This window comes from Polyodon spathula, chromosome 18, assembly GCF_017654505.1.
Source record: "Polyodon spathula isolate WHYD16114869_AA chromosome 18, ASM1765450v1, whole genome shotgun sequence".
Lineage (NCBI taxonomy): Eukaryota > Metazoa > Chordata > Actinopteri > Acipenseriformes > Polyodontidae > Polyodon > Polyodon spathula.
The window spans coordinates 7,253,643-7,274,858 of record NC_054551.1 but is presented as its reverse complement, the minus strand read 5'-3'; the positions used below and the strand labels follow the sequence as shown (position 1 = coordinate 7,274,858).

Below are 21,216 nucleotides of genomic sequence, written 5' to 3'. Positions count from 1 at the left end.
AGTGGGACTGCAGTTTAAGACCACTTTTTATCACGTCACCCCAGCTGATTGAATTGAAAGCCATGCTTATTGTTATCTTATCTTGCACACAAGCCCAGCGAGCTCAACATTCAGCAGAAAGGCAAAATGCGAATGCCTGAAAAAGATGCATGCACTGCTGTATATGCTTGAGAAATATTATATTGACTATATGTAGTGTTCAAGTAGAGGAGGCGGCTTTTGACTCAGATCCAAACCTCAGACTGACAGAACATCCATTTTTCATTATGTCACATTTTTCCCAGAGCCTTGAAACGAAACAACACCAACGTGCCACAATCCACACAACTTTACTAAAGCAATTTGTTTTTACCTAACTGATCCTTAACATAATATTAAATGGACAAACAGCTGAGACCAATATCTAATATGAAGGGCCATAATATGGGTGAACTGCTGTCCAATAGGAGTCATATTTCCAGCCCTGAATAGCAAGACCACACTTTGCATTGTACCTGCAAATTGAAATCATTATTACATATTTGTATCTATAGTGAAGTTATGTTAAAAGACACCAAAGCAGTAAATACACAATATTCCTGTGTGTACACTGCTTTGAAGACACATGATCACTGACACATACAGAAATGTTTTTCATACACCTTTCAGGACTCTTATGACAGCTTTAACAGATTTTCTTAGCAGCCACAGAAGTCTGTTGCAATATATTTTGTAACTGGTTTTATGAAAGCTATTGCCAGTAGTGGCTAATAATTTGGATAAATCGCTTCCCAAACATTTGTTTTTCATCCTCTGGTATCTGTTGAAGTTTACATAAGCTGTGGATTGGATTGCTAAAGAACATGCCAGATGTTGTATGTGCAACTAGTTATTTTATTATTTTAACCCATTGAAGTTAGCAGGTATGTTAGAGAAGGACTGCAGCATTGTAAAAGCGTGTGCCTGTGTACAGTGTTAGAGGGAGAGGGAATGCAGGCAGACAGAAGACCACTGTTTACTCAGCGTTCTCCTCTATGTAATGGGAGGGGGGCTGGCTTGGCGCCCCGCAAAGTTTGGAACCTGCTAGGGCCAAACCCATTGCAAGTGGGTGAAAAACGAAAGAGAGAGAGAGAGAGAGAGAGAGAGAGAGGAGAGAGAGAGAGAGAGAGGAGAGAGAGAGAGAGAGGGATGAGCACGCTCTTTCCACCTAAACCTGTGGGGTCATACTAGCTGGCAGGACGGGACAGATCCCTTCCATAAACAGGACAGGGCCAGGGATACATGCTCAGAGGGACCTGGGATTTCAGAGCAGCTACACAGTGCCTGGGAGCTGAAGAAGAAGGAGCAGTAGAAGATACTCACACTGATGCACTTGATTGACTGACTGACTAAAGAAGATTTATTTGTTAAAGTGAACAGCAGAGGAGAGAGGGATGGATTCTTTTTGCAGTCTCAGTGGGCTAGACCCGCTATGGGTGAGTGTGCCTCAGATTTGATTAAGAAAAGGTAGATGGGGCTGGCATTTTATGCAAACATCTATTCACTTAGGATCAGCATTTTTATTTTTTTTTACAGTTCTATAAGAAATGTGTTTTTCCAGAATATACAATAGAAAGATATGTCGAGTGATAAATGTAAATACACAGTATATTGGACTTTCAACACTTCAATAAAAGTTAATTTAATCAGTAATTATTGTTACAATAATGGATTTAAGTATTAATAATGTTTTATTGGGCAAGATTAAAAACTTACAGCAATTCATTTTCACAACAAAAATTATATATGCTGCCACATTTTCAGATCAGTTGTTGAGAACTTTATCAGCAGTTTCAGGCATGGAAATAAGACTCCCATTGCATAGCCATTTGATCCATTCCTGGTTATCCTAGGAGTTTAATAACACACACCGACCTTGTTACCTATACACTGGGCTAATCAAGCACATGTTAAAACCTGGTCTGGGTGAAACTGCTGTCCAAAAGCCTAGCTGGGCAACATCAAAATCACCCTTGAGGGAAAACACCAGAGATTTAAAGAGGGACAGAATTAAGGACTGTCACTTATGGTCTTGTATGGTAAGAGAAAGATCATCATTGTACTGCCTTAGGGTTAACATGAGTACCAGTATTGTACTTATTGATTAGTCAATAGTTCACATTCCCAGAACTGTTTCACATATGAAGTGGACATTAAAATGCTAAGTTTGAAAAGGTAATCAAGCCAAAAGGATAGTAGCGGTAGTATAAAAGTATCAAAACACGACAAAGCCCATATAAGTATGATAAAGCCTGTAGTAAAAACCCTGGTGAATGCATGGCATGTTAATGTTATTTCCAGCTGTTTTCCCTGACACTCTATGACCTGCAGTTTGCCCTCACTGACACTCTGTCTGTCTATAGTCTTGCTGGTGGTGTTTTTCACAGCACAGAGATGGTTAACACTGTACTCGCTGACCCAGGGCCAATCTGCTGAACAGACCAGCTACATGCCGATGTGTTTGTTTAGTGTTTCTGGTCTGGGCACAACTCAAACCCCAGCCCAGTGATGAGAAGGGGATCATTAATGTACACAAACCACATGTAAACACACAAGTATGCTGAAACGCTGCCAACTATCTTGTAACATACATGTTTTGCAGAACTGTAGCATTTGTTGGAAGTACCATTCCAGCATTTTGGAATGTGGGTCCTTCTCTTTGATTTCTGCGTTCATTTTAAAATGAAGGGAGGACTACACAGTATGTTGTACTGGATGTAAAGAAACCACTTCTTTAAATGAATTTGGTCAAGACAGGGTTTTACTAAGGCAACAGATAAAATGTTGGGCATTAGCTTTCACTACCACATTGCTAAACACCACAGAAATCACAACACAAACACTTAACCCCAAACTCCTCAACAGAGGATTTCTGGCTCCTTTTATACATGTGGCCACTCCCCAATTAGCACCAATTACCTAAATGGGGAATGGCCACGCCTGTGATTGAACCTTACATTCCCACACACACACACTACTTACAGCAGCAAGGCTTCTGCCTGCCATAGCGCTGTTCTAATTTGAATTCAGTGTTTATAATATGGCTCCATATGATAGTAAGTCTGAAAGAACTGCCATATATATATATATATATATATATATATATATATATATATATATATATATATATATATATATATTTCAAAGTGAATTCACTGTGTTACATAGAACGCAGGTCACTGCACAGTTAAACTGCAGGAACAGTTCTGTTCTGAAGAAGTTTACATTGCTTTGCTGTCGGTTACCCAAATTTAAATCATTTTCCCTGTTGTTTACCAGCTGTGACTGTGCTGGAAGAAATGCGTTTATATGACTTTGCCTGTATTATGTTGTGCTCTGGAAAACCTCACCTGACCCTCTGAGAGGCTGTGGTTTTGTCTGGGTCCTTTCTTAAGGAGATGTTGCGTAACAAGGAACCAGCTGGAATTAATTGTGGTTGATCCACTCATTCTTCAGAATAGAAAGAGTGAAGTCAGTGAGCCTAAGGCTGGAATTAACTACTTCCTTCCCAGTTGACACCAAACAGCTCTCGTTACTACTTGTTTACAGAGACCCGTTAGTTCAGACTTCCGTGCTGGTAAACTTACAGGGAAAAAAAAACAGGGATGTTAAAATCTGGAAATGCACAGGCTAATAATGGCGTCAATTAATGATCAATCTGCAAACATTATGCCTGGGCAGGCTCACAACCTGGGAAGGTTGGGACACACCTGACCTTCTGATACTTGTAGTCCAAGCAGTTGCATCTCACTTCTATATGTGCTTCACATTTGTTCCTGCTAGTACAGTACACTAAAATGTCTCTTCACATTAATCAACTTAATCATAAGATATTGTGCATTCAGAAGGGGGTGGCTATTGGGACCCACATGTCTGCTTTATACCTGTCTAGCTCCTTGCTTTGCTATTGTGCTGTCAACAAGTGTGGTAATAGAAGTAAATGCAACCACATGAAAAATGTGGAGGGGAATTATTACTGCATAAACAGTACAATTTCCTGATTAAAATGGTTCACAATATCTACACCATGTGGAGTTGTTTGTTTTATTGTGTTCTCTGACTGTTCCAGGATTGGAACCGGACATGGTACACTCCTAACCCAGATCTGACCCAGTGTTTCCAGAACACAGTGCTGGTGTGGGCCCCCTGCATCTACCTCTGGGTGTGCGCACCTTTCTATTTCCTGTACCTCTACTGCCATGACTGCGGGCACATCCGCATGTCCTGCCTTTGTTGCACCAAAGTGGTAAGAGAGAAAATGTGCTTGAGGGAGTGTTAGATGTATCATAAAACAATTGTTTCAGTAATAAGTTGGAATTTGCACTGTAAGCAACATTTAGTAAATCTGCCTTGATCTCTTTCTCTTCCCACCCCCAGGTCCTTGGCTTTGTCCTGGCTTCGTTTGGATTTGTGGAGTTTTTCTACATTCTGTTGGAGAGACACAGTGAGATCCAACAGCACGTGGTGTTCCTGGTCAGCCCTGTGATTCAAAGCCTTTCTGTGGTAATTATTCACATTATTCCTGGGCTTTGACTTTATACACCTAACAAGAATGAGAGCACATTGCTGCAGACAAAGCTAGATAGCTGCTAACATTTACTCCGAGGCCTAGTATGCTTAGTTGTGTCTTCTGTTTGCTCTACTACACTTTGCTCTGCTTTTTCATGTTTTACCACAGAATTCTGGGAAGAGGAATAGGTATTGGAATTCGCGTGGTGGAGCATTTTCATTGGTTGAAATAGGCAACAGACAAAAGGCCACAACTTCCAGCGCTGGCAGTCACTCAACTCAAATGACCAATAACCTCACCACTTTTCATCTTAAATAGTCACTTTTCCCTGGGAAGTTAGACAGGCCTTCACCACAGACAGACGTGCATGGTATAGAAAGAGGCAGAGACAGCCCGTCCGTGCATAGTCCAGGCAGACAGCAATGTCAATAAAGAGAAACAAACATGGATCTGAAACATAAAAAGACAATTCAGGTAAAATTGGATTTACTAAGTATGGGGACCTGAGTTTAACAGAGTCCGTGTGTGTTGCTAGCAATGCTACAAATTAGATCATTTAAAACTGCTGACACTCAACAAGGGTCATAATTCCTCTATTGTAATCAACTCAATCTTACAGCAACTCAAGAAAAATATTACTGCTGTAGATACAGGAAACATACATGATACTTGTATCTTTCTAGGATTTACTTGCTTTACTTCATTCATGTGCAACGAATCCTTGAGGATTATAGGGAAAACTATTTTTATATAAATATACATCTACATCCTTCATCGGCCATTAGTGCTAATGCAATGTTTTTCAGAAAGTCAGATTGGGATGGATCACCAGTAGAAAAGACATGTAGGCAGGGATATTATTCAGAATGGGACTGTCTGCTGCCAATACAGAGGCAAATGATTGGTTTGTAGATGATAAGTAAGATGTATACATTGATTAAAAATAAGGGTATGAGTAAGAGCAGTGTTATGGTCAAGGCTGGCTAGCGGCAGGAATAGTAGACTGCAGTTCAGCTTGAACAAATTAAACAAAAGATTTAACAAGCAAACAAACAAATACCAAAAACTAAATAAATCAATACACCCAAGTTAGGCTATCATGGTGCAGAAGCGGGGAGCACAATCTGCTCTCCTTAAACAAACCCAAAATCACAGAACAAAGGATCTAGCTTATATAACATGTGGCCAGAGCTGATTGATAATCAGTCAATCAATCAACACCTGGCCACATGGCATTCACAACAAACAAACTTTATTTACAGCAAAAAAATGCCCAGTATAAACATCTTTACATGGAGGGCCTCAGCTTTGAAGCAGGGTGATTATTGAATCACTGCTGTTGTGGAATTGAATGGTCAGCAGGATTAGGTGTAGATGTACAGCAACACCATGCACCACAGGGCTCTGCTCCTGACACATAGCTATGCTCTAACCACCAGCATTTGTTTCAGGGAGGGGTATCATCGGTAAGAAGGCTTTATTAAAAATCATACAAAATGCGTGGGATGGAATCCTTTATTTAATTAAGCAGCAATCAAACTATATTTGTCGGTTTCAAAGAGCATACAGATAGTGTCCTTCCTATCAACATCAGCACTGTACCTGCAGACTAAATATCCCTTAACAGTAGATTTGATACACCTCTATTAACAACTAACAGCAGTTGTTTCTATTCAGAAGTGAATCTGATTGTACCTTTCCTCCACAGATGCTGGCGGTCCTGCTTATCCAGTATGAACGGAGCCAGGGCTGCCGATCCTCTGTCTTCCTGTTCATGTACTGGCTGCTGGCCGTCATCTGTGCGCTGGTTCCCCTGAGGGCAAAGATTCAGCTTGCTCTCGAGGAGGTAAGAGCACCAGGATCGAGTAAATCAGACCCTGATTCATTCACTGAATTAGAGATGATGGTCACAAAAACACCTGTTTTTATGGCAGGTGTATATGAATTATGGACCGACGCCTGTCTCTCTGTGCTCCTCTCTATCTAGTCTGTTTCTGTATCTGTAACATGCTGTCTGTACACCAGAGCCACAGTTCTGCACTGTGATGCACCGTGTATCCTGTGTGGATTTCTGTATGGACTCATGCCTGCTGTAATTCAATGAGTAGGTCACAGCAAACCTTTTCCAGAACTTTCCCAGACACAGTAATTACCACCGAAGTCCGACACTCAGTAAAAAAAAAAAAAAAAAAAAAAAGGTCTTTTTCAGCCCAGCATCCGGTATAGCCTCCTTGAGTTAATTAGCAAGCTGACTGTGTGTGTGTCAGGAGAGACGTGGCGCTCTGAGATACTAAGTCCTCACTCAGGCCCAGGCCATCCTGTAATCCCTGGCAAACATCAGCCTCCCTGGAACCATGAGTATTGCTCTTTTCAGGAAAAATAAAGACATTGAGGATGAGCTAGATAGACAGAAATGTATGTATAGAATGTGACCTATATTTCCCGCTGCCCATGTTTTCTCTGCTGTTGCTTAGTGGACACCCCCCCCCCCCCTTACTATTCTGGTACAGGTGTTTTGACCTGAGAAAAATAAGATTGGTTTCTGTAATCTGCATGTAGGTCAGCAGTCTAACTGTGCTCACTGCTCTTAAATCTGTATTTCAACCACAGATGTTTTTTATATGGATCAGAGCATTATAGTAGAAAAGGCATCAGTTGCAGCATGGGAAAGTAATAGCTGTTGTGGCCAGGAAGTGACCAGTGCCCTTTAGAAAGCAGCTGGCAGAGAGGCTGGCATTCACTCAGACTTCGTTTCATCACAATAAACCAGTGTAGAATTCCAAGCCAGCGCTGTTTTCAGGGGGCAGACCCATTTAAACAAGTTGTCAGTTTTTTTTATATAGCTGTATATACAACTACACACAGGAAGAAAGGACAGGCTTCGTATGTATTTCTTTAGACACCTACCTCCCCCATAAACATAGAAGTTTCAGTACATCTATAGATTGTGTTTAAGTGACTCCTCAACATAAACAAGAAGCATTCATATTTTCACAATGCATTACCTATTCCGATTTCTGCAATGTTCTACACTTGATTAAATGTGACAGCTCTTCTCTATTTAACCTGATTTCCAGAGGGATATTGAATCTCAATTTTAATTCCCAGTCACAGGTTACCTCCCTTCCAGGATTATAGGCCACTTTCAATTTACCTCTTCGGAAGCAGGGCCTTTCATTAAACTTATCACTGTGTTTTACAGAAATTAGACACAACAAACTGTTTGATTGCTCAGTTGCTGTCTGCTTTAAACACTGGGCTGGTTCACATCATTATTATTACTTTTGTTGGTTTTTATTTATTTATTTATTTATTTATTTATTTTTTTTACAAAAGCCTTCCATTTTCCTTTTTGAGGGTTTTTAAAGACCTGTCATCTCTCTACCATAACAATCCACTCCAACGATTCCAAAAGGTCTTTAATATGTTGCAGGGATATTATCAAGCACAGCCTTGCACACAAATGTAAACCGAAATGGATGGAAACAACTAAACACAGCTCTTAACAAGTAAAGCCCTACACCACATAAAGGCTGATTTCAGAAATCATCAAAATGGTACAGAACTTTTCTTCCCATTATGGACCCACACTGTATACAGAGTGATGCATGTGTTTCATTGCAGGGTTTCCCGTCAGACGTTGTGCGTTATGCAGCATTTTTCTCCCACTTTGCCCTGCTGCTGGCTGAACTGGTGCTGTCATGTTTCGCAGACCAACGGCCCTTCTCCACAGAGCCCATCAAAGAGACAGTGAGTAGAGTTCTAAACTTTTTAGATCAGGAATGTAATACAATTATAATTTCTGCCAACACAACGGTTGTCATGCCTACAACCATGTAACCACACTGTTGCTACCTGACTGATTTTCTCCATAATGCATGCTTTTTTCAATGGTCAGGTCAATTTTAAACATCCTTGTATGGTTGGTAAAACTATAACTACCCAATATAGACGGCTACATGAAGGGTGGGGGGTTGTAGAGAGATTTTGTGACATGCCCAGTGGCCTGTCCCAGTACCTGAGGACAGATGAAACTTGTTTCCCTTACTGCTTGAGGTGAGTTACTCACTGCGGTCTGTCAGCAGGACCCGTCAATGTCAACAAGTTACTGTGCAGTGGGAGCAGGCTTTAGATCTGCTTTTTCTTTGCTATTTGGAAAGAGAAATCACAAAGCAGATTTATTGAAGCACCAAGTCCCAACCACAGCACCCCCTCACACTATCACTCTCGAGTAATACTGTCCAACATAACTCCTATATTTCCAGTAATCTTGTAGTCTTTAAATTATCCTAAATTGCAGTAAAATGGAGGTGTTTAGTTCTCACAGCTCTTGTTTGTATGGCTGGCACTGTCTTACAGCAGCAAAGGGAAAACCTGTGCTTTGTCTTTCTAGGGGTTCTCACTAACCAGCTTGGATTGTATTATTCTTTTTCTTTCAGAATCCTTGTCCAGACCTGGACGCCTCCTTCCTGTCCAAGATCCTTTTCTGGTGGTTCACTGGGTATGCTAGCCCTTCTCTTAGTGCATATTTACATAAACAATGAAATACAGTTTGTTATAAAACAGCTCCTCAAAGCACTGCAGTAAAACAAAGACTATTGTGCAAAAGTGAGGGAAAGCATATCAGTACTGTTACTGTTGAAACCAGCTGGAGTCTTTCTTGTAAAAGTTTACTATAGTAAAAGCAAAGCAAAGTGTAGGCATAGTGAAAGCATGATAAAAAATGGGTAGGTATTGTAAAGAATACCATGGTAAGGTAAAGTATGTTAATAAACATGGCAAACCACAGTAAACTATGATAAATGTACAGCATTACCATGGTAAAAACATGCAAAAACTGCAAAAATAACGTGCATAAACACGTGGTAAACTTTTGTAAGAATCCTATAGCTTATGTGGAAATGCTAGTGCTAATAACAATTCTACAAAACCCTGTCAATGGTGCTGGTCTCTGATTTTGCCGGTTCTGTTTGTGATCCCAGGCTGGTGGTTAAAGGCTACAGGAAACCACTGAAGGCAGAAGACCTGTGGTCTCTGAGGAAGGATGACACATCTGAGAAGATCATCTCTGATCTGGAGCAGGAGTGGACCATGGAGTGTGCCAAGCTACAGCAGTAAGAGATGAGACAAGAATCAGCCTTTCTCTGTTTCACAAAACTCACTGATATCAAATGATGAAATCAGCTCTACCCTTGATCAATCATGAACCTTGCTTTTAAAGATATTTTGAGGAATATCATAATGAAACATGGCATAATGAGATTTACTTAATTTATTATTATATTTTAAAGGAATTTTAAAGTATACTGCAATACCATTCTTCTGCACGTATAACGTACACCTCACTTGATGTATTCAAATGGAAAACCCTCTTGACTTGTGTGACAGTGACCCAATTCTCTGTTCTCCTCACAGAAAAACAGACTCCCTGTCCCCCACTGCCACACTGGGCTCCAGGATGCCCGACCAGGCCCAGCTGTTCAGGAAGCTCCAGAAGGAGCAGAGTTCCGGTTTCTGCCTGCTGAGGACGCTAGCGAGGGGGTTTGGCCCTTACTTCCTGTCAGGGACGCTGTGTCTGGTGGTGCACGATGTCTTCATGTTTTCCATCCCCCAGGTACTCAGGTAAGAAAGCGTGAGCCACACTCAACTATACACAGTCAAATCATCTCTAAACATGCTGCACTGTACAGGCAATGAATAATCAATTTATATATGGGTGATGAATTCTTATCCAGACTAAAATCAGAGTGAAATTGCCAGCTGCACAACCATTGTTCTTGTCAAGTACAGTATTCTGAATCATATTTTCACTTTTATTATTCTTGTCTGTCATTTTTGCTCGAAATAGCTTCCAGGATGTATTGGGCCACCACTTCAGCTAATGCACATATAAACATCACCTTCAGATAACTTAAAGCTAGGTAGGAGCTTTGCTGATCCCGTGGGTTGGTGGTTCAGTGCAATTGGTTTTAGCTGGAGTTTTAATTTCTCTGCTGCCCTTATTTATCTGGCCTGCAGGAATCATCCAGCCCAGGCACTTGTTACTGCAGGGTAGTCTTGTCTTGCCTTGGCTCTGAACAAGCTGGAAACAGCAGAGAATAATACTGCCTGTTGCTGATATGAGCGTTAATTACAGCAATGACTTGAGAGCTGGAGAGCTTCACCCACAAGATCTTGGCTCTGCTTCCTCTTAGCCCCGCAGGGAGAAAGATACTCCAGTAAGGAGGCTTTCCTTGTAGAACTATTGAGGCTGCACCGAGCAACCACAGAAAGACTGGAGACAGCCAAGTGTCCTCAGACAGACTTATAACTGAGCCTGAGGATGCAGCACTGGTGTGTGTGTGGTTCACTTGCATGGTGATCCAAATCCTGCAGACACAGACTGCTGAATCGCTGGGGCAGATATGCAGAGACACCAACCAACGTGAACAGAGAAACATCACATGTTGATTCACACTGATACGATAAACAAGAACTGAAGCAAGAGTTCATTATATAGTACTATTCAAAGGAACCTTGACAAACATTTGTACTAGACTGCATTATAAATTATATGTCATTGAGTTAAAAAAAAAATCTGTACATTTGAAACATTTGTACGTAGAGCTTTTTTCAAAAAAAGCTTTTGGTGTGGTTAATGGATTCGGTTTCAGTATGCTTATCTGTTGGTTCTCTGCTTTGCTCTCCAGCTTGCTGCTGGCGTTTATGAGTGATGCCGATGCCCCCCTATGGAAGGGGTATTTCTACGCAGCCTTGATGTTCCTGGTGTCCTGCATGCAGTCACTCTTCAATCACCAGTACATGTACTCCTGCTTCACTGTGGGCATGAGAGTAAAAACTGCCGTCATGGGCCTTGTTTATAGAAAGGTGCGTAGTTTAGAATAGAACCTTCACCACCAGTGTTGAGTTACTTGCAAAATTATACTACTAAGTACTGATAACTACAACTAAACTTCAGCTGTGCTAGCAAAGCCAATAGACACAAGCATTCAGTGGTATACCTCACTAATATCCCAGAACATCGGGGTAAAGTGGTACGGACATAATACCTTGACAGTAATTCAGAAACTGGTTTGTAAGGGAACAGTGGGACTCATCCTGCTCTTGCCTCTTCCTCTCTCACTCCCTCTTCTCTGTCCTCCCAGTCCCTGGTGATCACCAATGCTGCCCGCAGGACCTGCACGGTTGGAGAGATTGTGAACCTGGTCTCTGCCGACACTCAGAAGCTCATGGACTTTGTGGTCTACTTCAACGCAGTGTGGCTGGCGCCCATCGAGATCACCCTGTGTCTGTTCTTCCTCTGGCAGGTAGGGGGCAGCGAGAGGCACAAACAGTGATGGTTGCACAATGTGATGGTTAGGTGCAAACAATCGGGCAAAAAGGCAGGAAATCGGGCATGCATTGAAATAGAGGTGCCATCGAGGACTCTTATTTGACAAAATAAAAGAAAACAAATGATTTTTAGACAAATAATAACAATATACCTTCACACTTTTGGGTGCTTTTGGCAGCAACTCACTGGAACCCCTTCTTCAGCCCAGTCTCTACAAGGCTGAACATATAAGCTAGTTACTAGCTTTCATACACACCATATAAACTAAACTGAATCATTAATTAATTGGACCTCCAATCACAGCCCACACTTTTCTCTATTCTATCCATGTTCTCAAATGGAAATATATGGGTTTTAAATGAGGCACAAAATGAACCCTTTCCTGGTTCCAGTTAATAGACGCACATTTTACTGAAACACTATTAAACATCTATATCAAAAACAAAGCAAACAAGTATGATAATAAAGATAACACAGTTGTCACTGCAGTTGGTGGAGTTATGCACAAGTGAGGGGTTTGCCCTGTCACGCACAGTGTCATCCAAACAGCACCAGATCTCAATACTGACCCGGTTTGCATTATAAATATAAAGGGCCCTTTGTGTATCAAGATTCTGAAAATAAAGCATCTGTATTTCCTTTCTTCTGTCCCTTTCTCAGCACTTAGGCCCATCTGCCTTGGCTGGCATTGCCACCATCATCCTAATCTTCCCACTGAATGGCATTATTGCCAAGCAGAGAAGCAAGCTACAGGTATCCACAATGCATTCTAGCTCTGGCATTATTATAGGCTTGTAAGTGTGGCCGACCTTCATGTGGATAGGTACTGTATAGAGTGCCATGTCGCACATTCTGCCTGTGTCCGTCCCACAGCTGTTTCAGACAACACAAGGGAAAGTAAGTGGGTGTATGGGTTTAAATGTTTGTTTTTTTTGTCGCCAAGTTTCTAATGTTGGAGTGTTGACTACATGAAAAACAGCCTTGGTGAAAGCATTATGAACAGTGTGGTTTCCATTTAAATATCCCATTTAAAGTCCCATAGACACTAAAAACAACTGTTTCACAAGGGAGGTGGAAGTCCAATTACAAAATGATAGTCAAGACAGACTCTAACATTGAGCAAATTTTTTGCAGCTTTTTTGTGTGATAGCTTTCAGACAACTAAAATATTTCTGAATTATTGTTAATAACATTTGTAATAACTTATTTCTCTTTTTCAATATATTGCGGTTGTTTCTGATAACATTGTGATATGTTCTTGCGGTTCGCACCTGTTTCTGATTACGCTGTAATAGTTTTAGAATGGTATTGTGAGCTTTACTGGTATTTCGGGGCCTGTTTCTGATTATGTCGTGGTTGTTTCGCTGGCAGGAGGTGCAGATGAAGCACACAGATGGCCGAATCAAGCTGATGAACGAGATTCTGAATGGGATTAAGATCCTGAAGTTCTACGCCTGGGAAAAAGCCTTCCTGGAGCGTGTGCTGGGCTACAGGGCCAAGGAACTAAAGGCACTGAAGAAATCCCAGATCCTGTACTCCATCTCCATCGCCTCGTTCAACTCCTCCACCTTCCTGGTACGCACAGCATGTTAGGGGTATATATTATGCATGCAGTATATATTATTACATTCCTGTCAGTGCATGAGCAAGGGCCCTGTGAAGTAACCTCCCCCTCCACCCCCTAAAAAAAGAAAAGAAAAAACATGCAGTGCTGCTGCAGCACAACCGCTAAAGAAAACCTTTTGAAAATAAAATACATCTACAAACATATTCTAATGTCATTTTAAAATGACTGTGAACAAGACAGTAATCAGTCAAGTAACAGTATATCCAAACGTTTTAATAAATCAATTATGTAACGAGATTAATCAATGTAATTTAATATTAAAACATACAAATAGCTTCAAATTAGGCCCAAAACATATTACTCATAGGCATCAAATGGATTTTTATATGAATGTTATCAAGTACAAAAGTTAGCTTGAAAACGTTTTATAAAGCATGCGCATCAGAAAACCTAGCCTGAAGTACAAATGCATACTATGCAAACATAATTCTGTGAACACACTTAATTATATTAATATCCCAAAAACATATCTTTTTTTGTTTTTTTTAAATACTGAATTTTGACCATCTGTTAGTTAAGGCAGAATTTCGTGAAGCAGACAGATTCTGACGTGTTCAGCTTGTTTGATGTGGAACAGAAACAGGTTTTAGCTTTTTTGCAAAATCATTTAGCTCTGTTCTAGCATCATGGCTGACAGCGATTTCGGGATGCTTTTTTTTTTTTTTTTTTTTTTTTAATTTAGTAGTCACCAATTGATTTTATGCTGTTTTTCTCCCAATTTGAAATATCCAATTATTTTCTTATGCTCAGCTCACCACTACCACCCATACGCTGACTCGGGAGCGGCGAAGACAAACGCACGCTGTCCTCTGAAACATGTGCCTTCAGTCAACCCATTCTTTTCACTCTGCAGGCCTACCATGCAGCCAACCCAGAGCTACAGCGTCGGAGGACAACGCAGCTCTGGGCAGCTTACAGGCAAGCCCGGACAGTCTACAGGGGTCAGTGGTGCGTCGAGGACACCCTAGCCGACCTAAGCCCCCCCCCCCTCTTCCCCCCGGGTGGTGCTCATCCAATTGTGCACCGCCCCCTGGGAACTCACGAATATCCTGGACTCGAACCGGCGACCACCAAGCTATAGGGCACATCCTGCACTGCGATTTGGGGATGCTGTCTGCACATTGTGAAGATTTTTTTTTTTAGAAAGAATGTTTCAAGCTGTAGTTACATCATATGTAATAAAATATTGCTATACCATATTCACTAACGTAAATCAAGATTATGTTTGTTGTATTTTTCCAGAATTGCATGTACATTTGTAATTTATCTATTAGAATATCGAGAATTAGCAGTGCAGCTATGGCCAAAGGTTTTGCATCTATATAATTAAATAATTTTGCTTCACTGAGTCAAGATAACTAAATTGTAGCAAAACATGATTTCAAAAGAACATTTTTGTAATTATTAGTCTGTAACAGTTTATAGTCAGGCTGGGCTGATACTCGTACTCGGAATTCTCTTTAAGAAGTATTTATCGGCAGGTATTCAATAAATCCTTTCATGAATGTGTTGATTTCAAAACAAGAAAAGCCATCCTTCCCTCACCTTTACAACTGAGTACCAATCGATGGTAATTAACTTCCGCACTGAGTGTTTTAAAAGCCGAATGGAAGCTAATTTTCCTCTCACCTGGGGTTTATTACAGTGACACATACTAGCTCCTTATGTGCAGGGCTCTTGTAATGTTTGCAAGAGAACCTGTGCTACATTGAGGATTGCCCCTGAATGTGCTGTGTTGACAGAAACCTAACGGAACAATCTCTTTGCTGATGGACTTTCTGTCGACAGATTGCTTTTGTCATGTTTGGGGTGTACGTGCTGATTGACGAGAGGAATGTCCTGGATGCGCAGAAGGTGTTTGTCTCCATGGCGCTTATTAACATCCTCAAGACACCCCTGAGCCTCCTCCCTTTCTCTATGAGCACCACCATGCAGGTGAGTCTGGGGCCACAGAGCTCACTCTCAGTAACATTGCGCTCCAGCACAGCACAGACACAGAGCTCACTCACAGTGACACTGTGCTTCAGCACAGCACAGTCACAGAGCTCACTCACAGTGACACTGCCCTCCAGCACAGCACAGACACAGAGCTCACTCACAGTGACACTGCGCTCCAGCACAGCACAGACACAGAGCTCACTCACAGTGACACTGCGCTCCAGCACAGCACAGACACAGAGCTCACTCACAGTGACACTGCGCTCCAGCACAGCACAGACACAGAGCTCACTCACAGTGACACTGCGCTCCAGCACAGCACAGACACAGAGCTCACTCACAGTGACACTGCGCTCCAGCACAGCACAGACACAGAGCTCACTCACAGTGACACTGCGCTCCAGTACAGCACAGAGACAGAGCTCACTCACAGTGACACTGCGCTCCAGCACAGCACAGACACAGAGCTCACTCACAGTGACACTGCGCTCCAGTACAGCACAGAGACAGAGCTCACTCACAGTGACACTGTGCTCCAGTACAGCACAGAGACAGAGCTCACTCACAGTGACACTATGCTCCAGCACAGCACAGACACAGAGCTCACTCACAGTGAAGCCACTAAGATTCCCAACAGATTGATTGATAGACACAGTTCTAAAGAGAACCTTGAGACTGAACGATTGAAGTTTTTGCATTTATGGTCATTTTAAGGTTTCCTTTATTTATTCATTTTATTTTTACTTGTTTTGCGCAGGTAATCTGGACTAAATAAACTTTTTTGTGACAGAAGGGAAAATCTCATTATTTGATTAAACTCTTGTTTCAAATTTCAAGTCCTGCCAAAGGAGTAACAGTTGACACATTGTTTTTTTTTTAACAAACAAGCCTTTGTTATTGCACTAGTTTGCAGAAAAATGGCTCTTGATAAATAAAAAAAAGCAGCGAACAAAGAACAACGTTCCCTACTGGCTTATTGTCACTTTTTCATTAAGTATATGGAAAACTATAAAGCAGTATGTAATTCAATATGTTAATGTAACATCAGTCAGCAGTGTTCATTTGACTTTATGAAGCAAAATTAGTTAATTTTCATCTGTAAACACACAGATACAGGCAACACAAGGTCTCTCTTATACACACATATACACATATATATTACATTTTAATACTTTATGATTATTTACTTGCGCTTATAAAGGACACACAGCAGCAACACATGGAGGAGGGTTTTGCACAGAGGAAACCACAAGAGATTTCGTTAACTGTGTTCATTTCTGTTTTCTAAATATTGAGAAAACTGATCAAAACTGATTTCTGTCTCAGGCCTTGGTCTCTCTGAAGCGTTTGGGCAAATTTCTTTGCCAAGAGGAACTGAAATGTGACAGTGTGGACAGGAAGCCCTTGAACCCTGGTGAGAAACAGTCTGCTCTTAGCCTGCAACATAACTAACCTACAAATCTCTGCCTCACCAACACTGCCAGGTCACTCTTTAGACTAATAATCTTTTTATAAATGTGTTTTTAAAGTTTTTGACAATAATTGATTGTAATTAACAGTTAACTACATTGACATTTTGGATGCATCTTATAAATGCCAGTGTTTTTAGAACCCTATATTGTTATTTCTTGATATTATACATGTTATAACACCCTTTATAACACATAGTCGTTGTTTACAACACATCCTTAAACTAAGGTGTTAACAGCTTGCCTGTTTCAGAGTCATAATGACTGTGCTTTTTTGTCTGATTCAGATTTTGTTTAATCGTTTGTCTGTAATTTTAGTACACTGTGATTTGAGGAATGGCTGGAATAAAATGTAACAGCTTTTAGGAAAGCTGTGATCGAGTCGTATTACTATATTTCCTGTTTATGCGTAAGTTTATGCACACTTGAATTTGGTGTTGATTGTAATTCCTAAGAGAGAGGGAACATACATAAATTGAGGTCTGATAATGAAACAGTGTTTTTTTTTTTTCTTCTCCTGTATAAAACATAATGATTTTGCACTTCAATAATGACCCCGGTTATCAAAGTCTAGCATAGTTGTTGATCTTGCTCCTGTTGAACTATACAGTAATTAATGACTGAAGCTGATGCTCACCTCTCTGTCAGCAGGCAGCAGCGTGCTAGTGGAGAATGGTACTTTCAGCTGGTCAAGAGATGGCGCTCCCTGTCTAAAGAGGTAAGTCTGTCTCCTCTTAATTATATAAATTATGCTGTACTGTTTGTATAGTAAAATACACTCCTGTTTTTTGAGAGCGAAAGTGATGTGCTATAACTAGTCTTTTAATTCTATCAGTTTTAAAGTCTATAATAAATGGTCACAGTGCCCACACTGCAATTGGCTGTTCTGTGCTAGCTGTCTCCCACTCAGAACCATGCTTACCGTGCTGCGTTTCCCCACAGGATCAGTGTGAATGTGGCGCATGGCTCTCTGGTGGCAGTGGTCGGACATGTAGGCAGTGGGAAATCTTCTCTACTCTCTGCTCTGCTGGGGGAGATGGAGAAGAAAAATGGACGTGTCTCACTGCAGGTAACAACATACAACATGAGCACAGTCCCTTGTACAGTAACTCTCACCAAAAGTATTCCTCTGTACTTTATAATAAAATATTATTTCTCCTTCCCTCTCTCTCCAGGGCTCGGTGGCCTATGTGCCCCAGGTGGCGTGGATCCAGAACGCCACGCTGCGGGACAACATTGTGTTTGGGCAGGAGAGGAAGGAGCGCTGGTACCAGCAAGTAGTGGAGGCCTGCGCGCTCGTGCCTGACCTGGAGATCCTGCCTGCGGGGGATGAGACTGAGATTGGGGAGAAGGTACATACCGGCAGACACCCATACTGCCTCACACACAGAGGACAGGATATCCTTATATTCACAGTCACTCCCGAGCACACCCATCGTTGTTGGCATGTGTTTTTTAAATGAAATCCGAGCAACCAAGCTTAATCAAAATATCCCCTGGAAGAGCTCCCAGAAACCATGGAGAGAAAAGAGTTTACCTTAACCAGTTCAGAGCAGATCTTCCCTTATAAACGATTTGCCATAGTTAACCATGTTTTGAGATTTGCTTTACCATAATATTTTTTTTCAATAAGCTTTACAATGCCTTCACTGTGCTTTAATACACTGTGCTGTGCTTTTACTGTGGGAAACTTGTATAAGGATGGTTTCCCATGATAGTTGACACCTGATTTACTTCGGGTTAAAAACTGGACTGGGATGTAGCTCTGAGGTGGCTGCATGGTGAGCATGCAGTGTGTAAAGAAGCGGGTGGCTGACTGCACACTCTTCGGAGGACAGCGTGTGTTCACCTTCGCCCCTGCCGAGTCAGCGCAGGGGTGGAAGCGGTAATCTGAGCCTAATAATAATTGGACATTCTAAATTGGGAGAAAATAATAAAATAATTGGCAAGTACTGCACTGGGTGTAGGGCAAGTGTATCTGACTTTCTTCCCTCGCTGTCTCCCTCTCTTGGTCTCTTAGGGTTTGAATCTCTCTGGCGGTCAGAAGCAACGGGTCAGCCTGGCCCGTGCCATGTACAGGAAGGCTGATGTGTACCTGCTTGATGACCCCTTGTCTGCAGTGGATGCCCACGTGGGTCAGCACATCTTCGAGAAAGTCATCGGACCCAAAGGGGTGCTGCGGGACAGGGTAACAGCAGCTTCCTGTAGCACTCTAGAAACCACCATCCAGAATGCAAAATAACTGCCCTACTGTTCAGTATAGGAAACCATGCCAATTGAACTGTCAACACAATTTTTGGTGACAGTGTATCTAAAAATCATTTGACGGGCTGAGTTTTGAATTAATAAATATTTTTTGCTTGTGGTTACAGATAAAAAATAATATTTTTTAGTTCCCTACTGGCTTACTGTATGATGCAATAATATATAAAGGAGATGTTCAACAGTTTTGTATATTCATGCAGTATGTTGTAATTTTGAGTGATGTTTGATGAATGGCTAAGTGTGAAATGCGTTTGCAGACCCGGCTGCTGGTGACCCACGGGCTGGGCTACCTCCCGCAGGTGGATCTGATCCTGGTGCTGGTGGATGGGGAGATCACAGAGATGGGCTCCTATGAGGAGCTGCTGAACCGACAAGGCGCCTTCGCCGAGTTCATCCACGCCTACGCCAGCACGGAGTGCAAGGAGAGCACTGTTCACAAAGGCGAGTCTCAAACCTGTGAAAAAATGTTAATAAAATACAGTTAGAAATTTAAGACTTTGTGATCCTTTCTTTAAGGGTTACCCACGAAGCATGTCCACTTACTTGTATTTCCTACAAAACAAACTTACAAAAATGTCCTGTGATGAAAGCTTTCTGAGCGGCTGCTGAACTCCTTTGATAATAATAAGTTGCTTAAGAAAGTACCATCTTTACAATGTATTTGCAGCATATTATACATATAACGCAATTCAAGTCTGCCTGGTGCAGTGCAGTGGTCCATACAGCCAAGTGTTGTGCGAGATGCTGCATGTCAGTGCTGACCCCTGTGTGAATGTTGCAGGTACCAGAAAGTCATCCTTAAGGCTCAGTGTGACCGACTACATGCCCGTCCTCAGGGACCTCTCCCAAGAGCAGATTGTCAGGTAGGCATACTATAGTTACTGCTGGGTGTTGAGGGTTATGTAGCAGTTTGTTCCTGTAGTGTAGTTGCTGATTTTGTCTTGTTTGCCGGCAGCGGAGACACAGGCAGCATCAGCCTGCAGAACGTGGAGCCCAGCTCCGAGACTGACCAGCCTCAGGCTGCAGAGGATGCTGGGAAACTAACACAGGCCGACAGAGCCAAGACTGGGAGAGTAGGTGCCAGAATACTTGATGAAGTTACAGCTGGTTAACTGCTCAGTAGGAGAAGTTTCTTCCTATGCTGTCATTTATTTTTTCCTCCGCTGCAGGTGAAGATGGCCATCTACATGGAATACTTCAAGACCATCGGCTTGGCCCTCATCCTTCCTATCATCTTCCTATACGTCTTCCAGCAAGCCGCCTCTATCTCCTATAATTACTGGCTCAGCATGTGGGCAGATGATCCTATTGTCAATGGGACGCAGCTGGACACCGATTTTAAATTGGGCATCTATGGAGCGCTGGGCTTCGCACAAGGTGAGGCTGCCCTTTCTGAATCCAAGGTTCAGCAACAAATTCACAATTGCATTAGACATTTTTTTTTAAAGTACAATAGTAAGAACTCAACCCATTAAGTATTTGATTGCTGAATCTGATTGCCCTTGATGATGAAAATATTAACAACAAAACCATCAGGAACAGCCAAATTGGATGTTTTTATACCAATAGTGTGAGTTCAGTTTGTTTAACTACACACCTCCCTCATTGTGCCTGTAGGCATCGCTATCTTTGGCACCACGGTGGCTATCTCTGTAGGTGGGATCATTGCATCCCACCACCTCCACCAGGACCTGCTGCACAACATGCTGCACTCGCCCATGAGCTTCTTCGAGCGCACGCCCAGTGGGAACCTGCTCAACCGCTTCTCCAAGGAGATGGACGCCATCGACTGCATGATCCCAGACGGCCTCAAAATGATGCTGGGCTACCTGTTCAAGCTGCTGGAGATCTGCATCATCGTGCTCCTGGCCACGCCCATCACCGCCGTCATCATCCTACCACTAGGGCTATTCTATGGGTTCATCCAGGTAGGCAGGGGGCGCTCTTTGGGGATGCCAGACCAAGAGGGAGAGCTGGAGGCAATGCTGAACATTGCATTGTTACGTTACAGTGGTTGACTTCTCCCTATTGCAAGTTTAGTAAGGATGGCTAGCTG

The 21,216-nt window shown here is 42.0% G+C and overlaps 2 protein-coding genes across 3 annotated transcripts in view; one reads left to right on the top strand and one right to left on the bottom strand.

Moving 5' to 3' along the window:
* The first annotated feature begins 979 nt into the window (after positions 1–979).
* Positions 980–21,198, top strand: LOC121330494 (multidrug resistance-associated protein 1-like). 2 transcript variants are annotated; one of them, XM_041277045.1, is made up of 23 exons: positions 980–1,454; positions 4,088–4,264; positions 4,396–4,521; positions 6,237–6,374; positions 8,153–8,278; positions 8,968–9,029; positions 9,511–9,642; positions 9,944–10,150; positions 11,218–11,395; positions 11,674–11,835; positions 12,522–12,614; positions 13,233–13,436; positions 15,277–15,423; positions 16,753–16,840; positions 17,547–17,613; positions 17,838–17,964; positions 18,071–18,247; positions 18,916–19,083; positions 19,418–19,601; positions 19,942–20,023; positions 20,116–20,233; positions 20,330–20,537; positions 20,778–21,198. In XM_041277045.1, exons 1-23 carry the CDS (start codon positions 1,413–1,415, stop codon positions 21,176–21,178), a joined length of 3,414 nt encoding a protein of 1,137 aa, XP_041132979.1. In that variant the 5' UTR covers positions 980–1,412; the 3' UTR covers positions 21,179–21,198. The 2 variants fall into 2 exon arrangements, with proteins under 2 accessions (XP_041132979.1, XP_041132978.1); XM_041277044.1 differs by having other exon boundaries at positions 17,544–17,613.
* Positions 21,186–21,216, bottom strand: part of LOC121331166 (multidrug resistance-associated protein 1-like) — a 9,387-nt gene continuing 9,356 nt past the window's right edge. The window contains exon 8 of the mRNA XM_041278388.1: positions 21,186–21,209. Within this exon, the coding sequence (XP_041134322.1) occupies positions 21,186–21,209 (24 nt within the window). The remainder of the gene's footprint in view (positions 21,210–21,216) is intronic.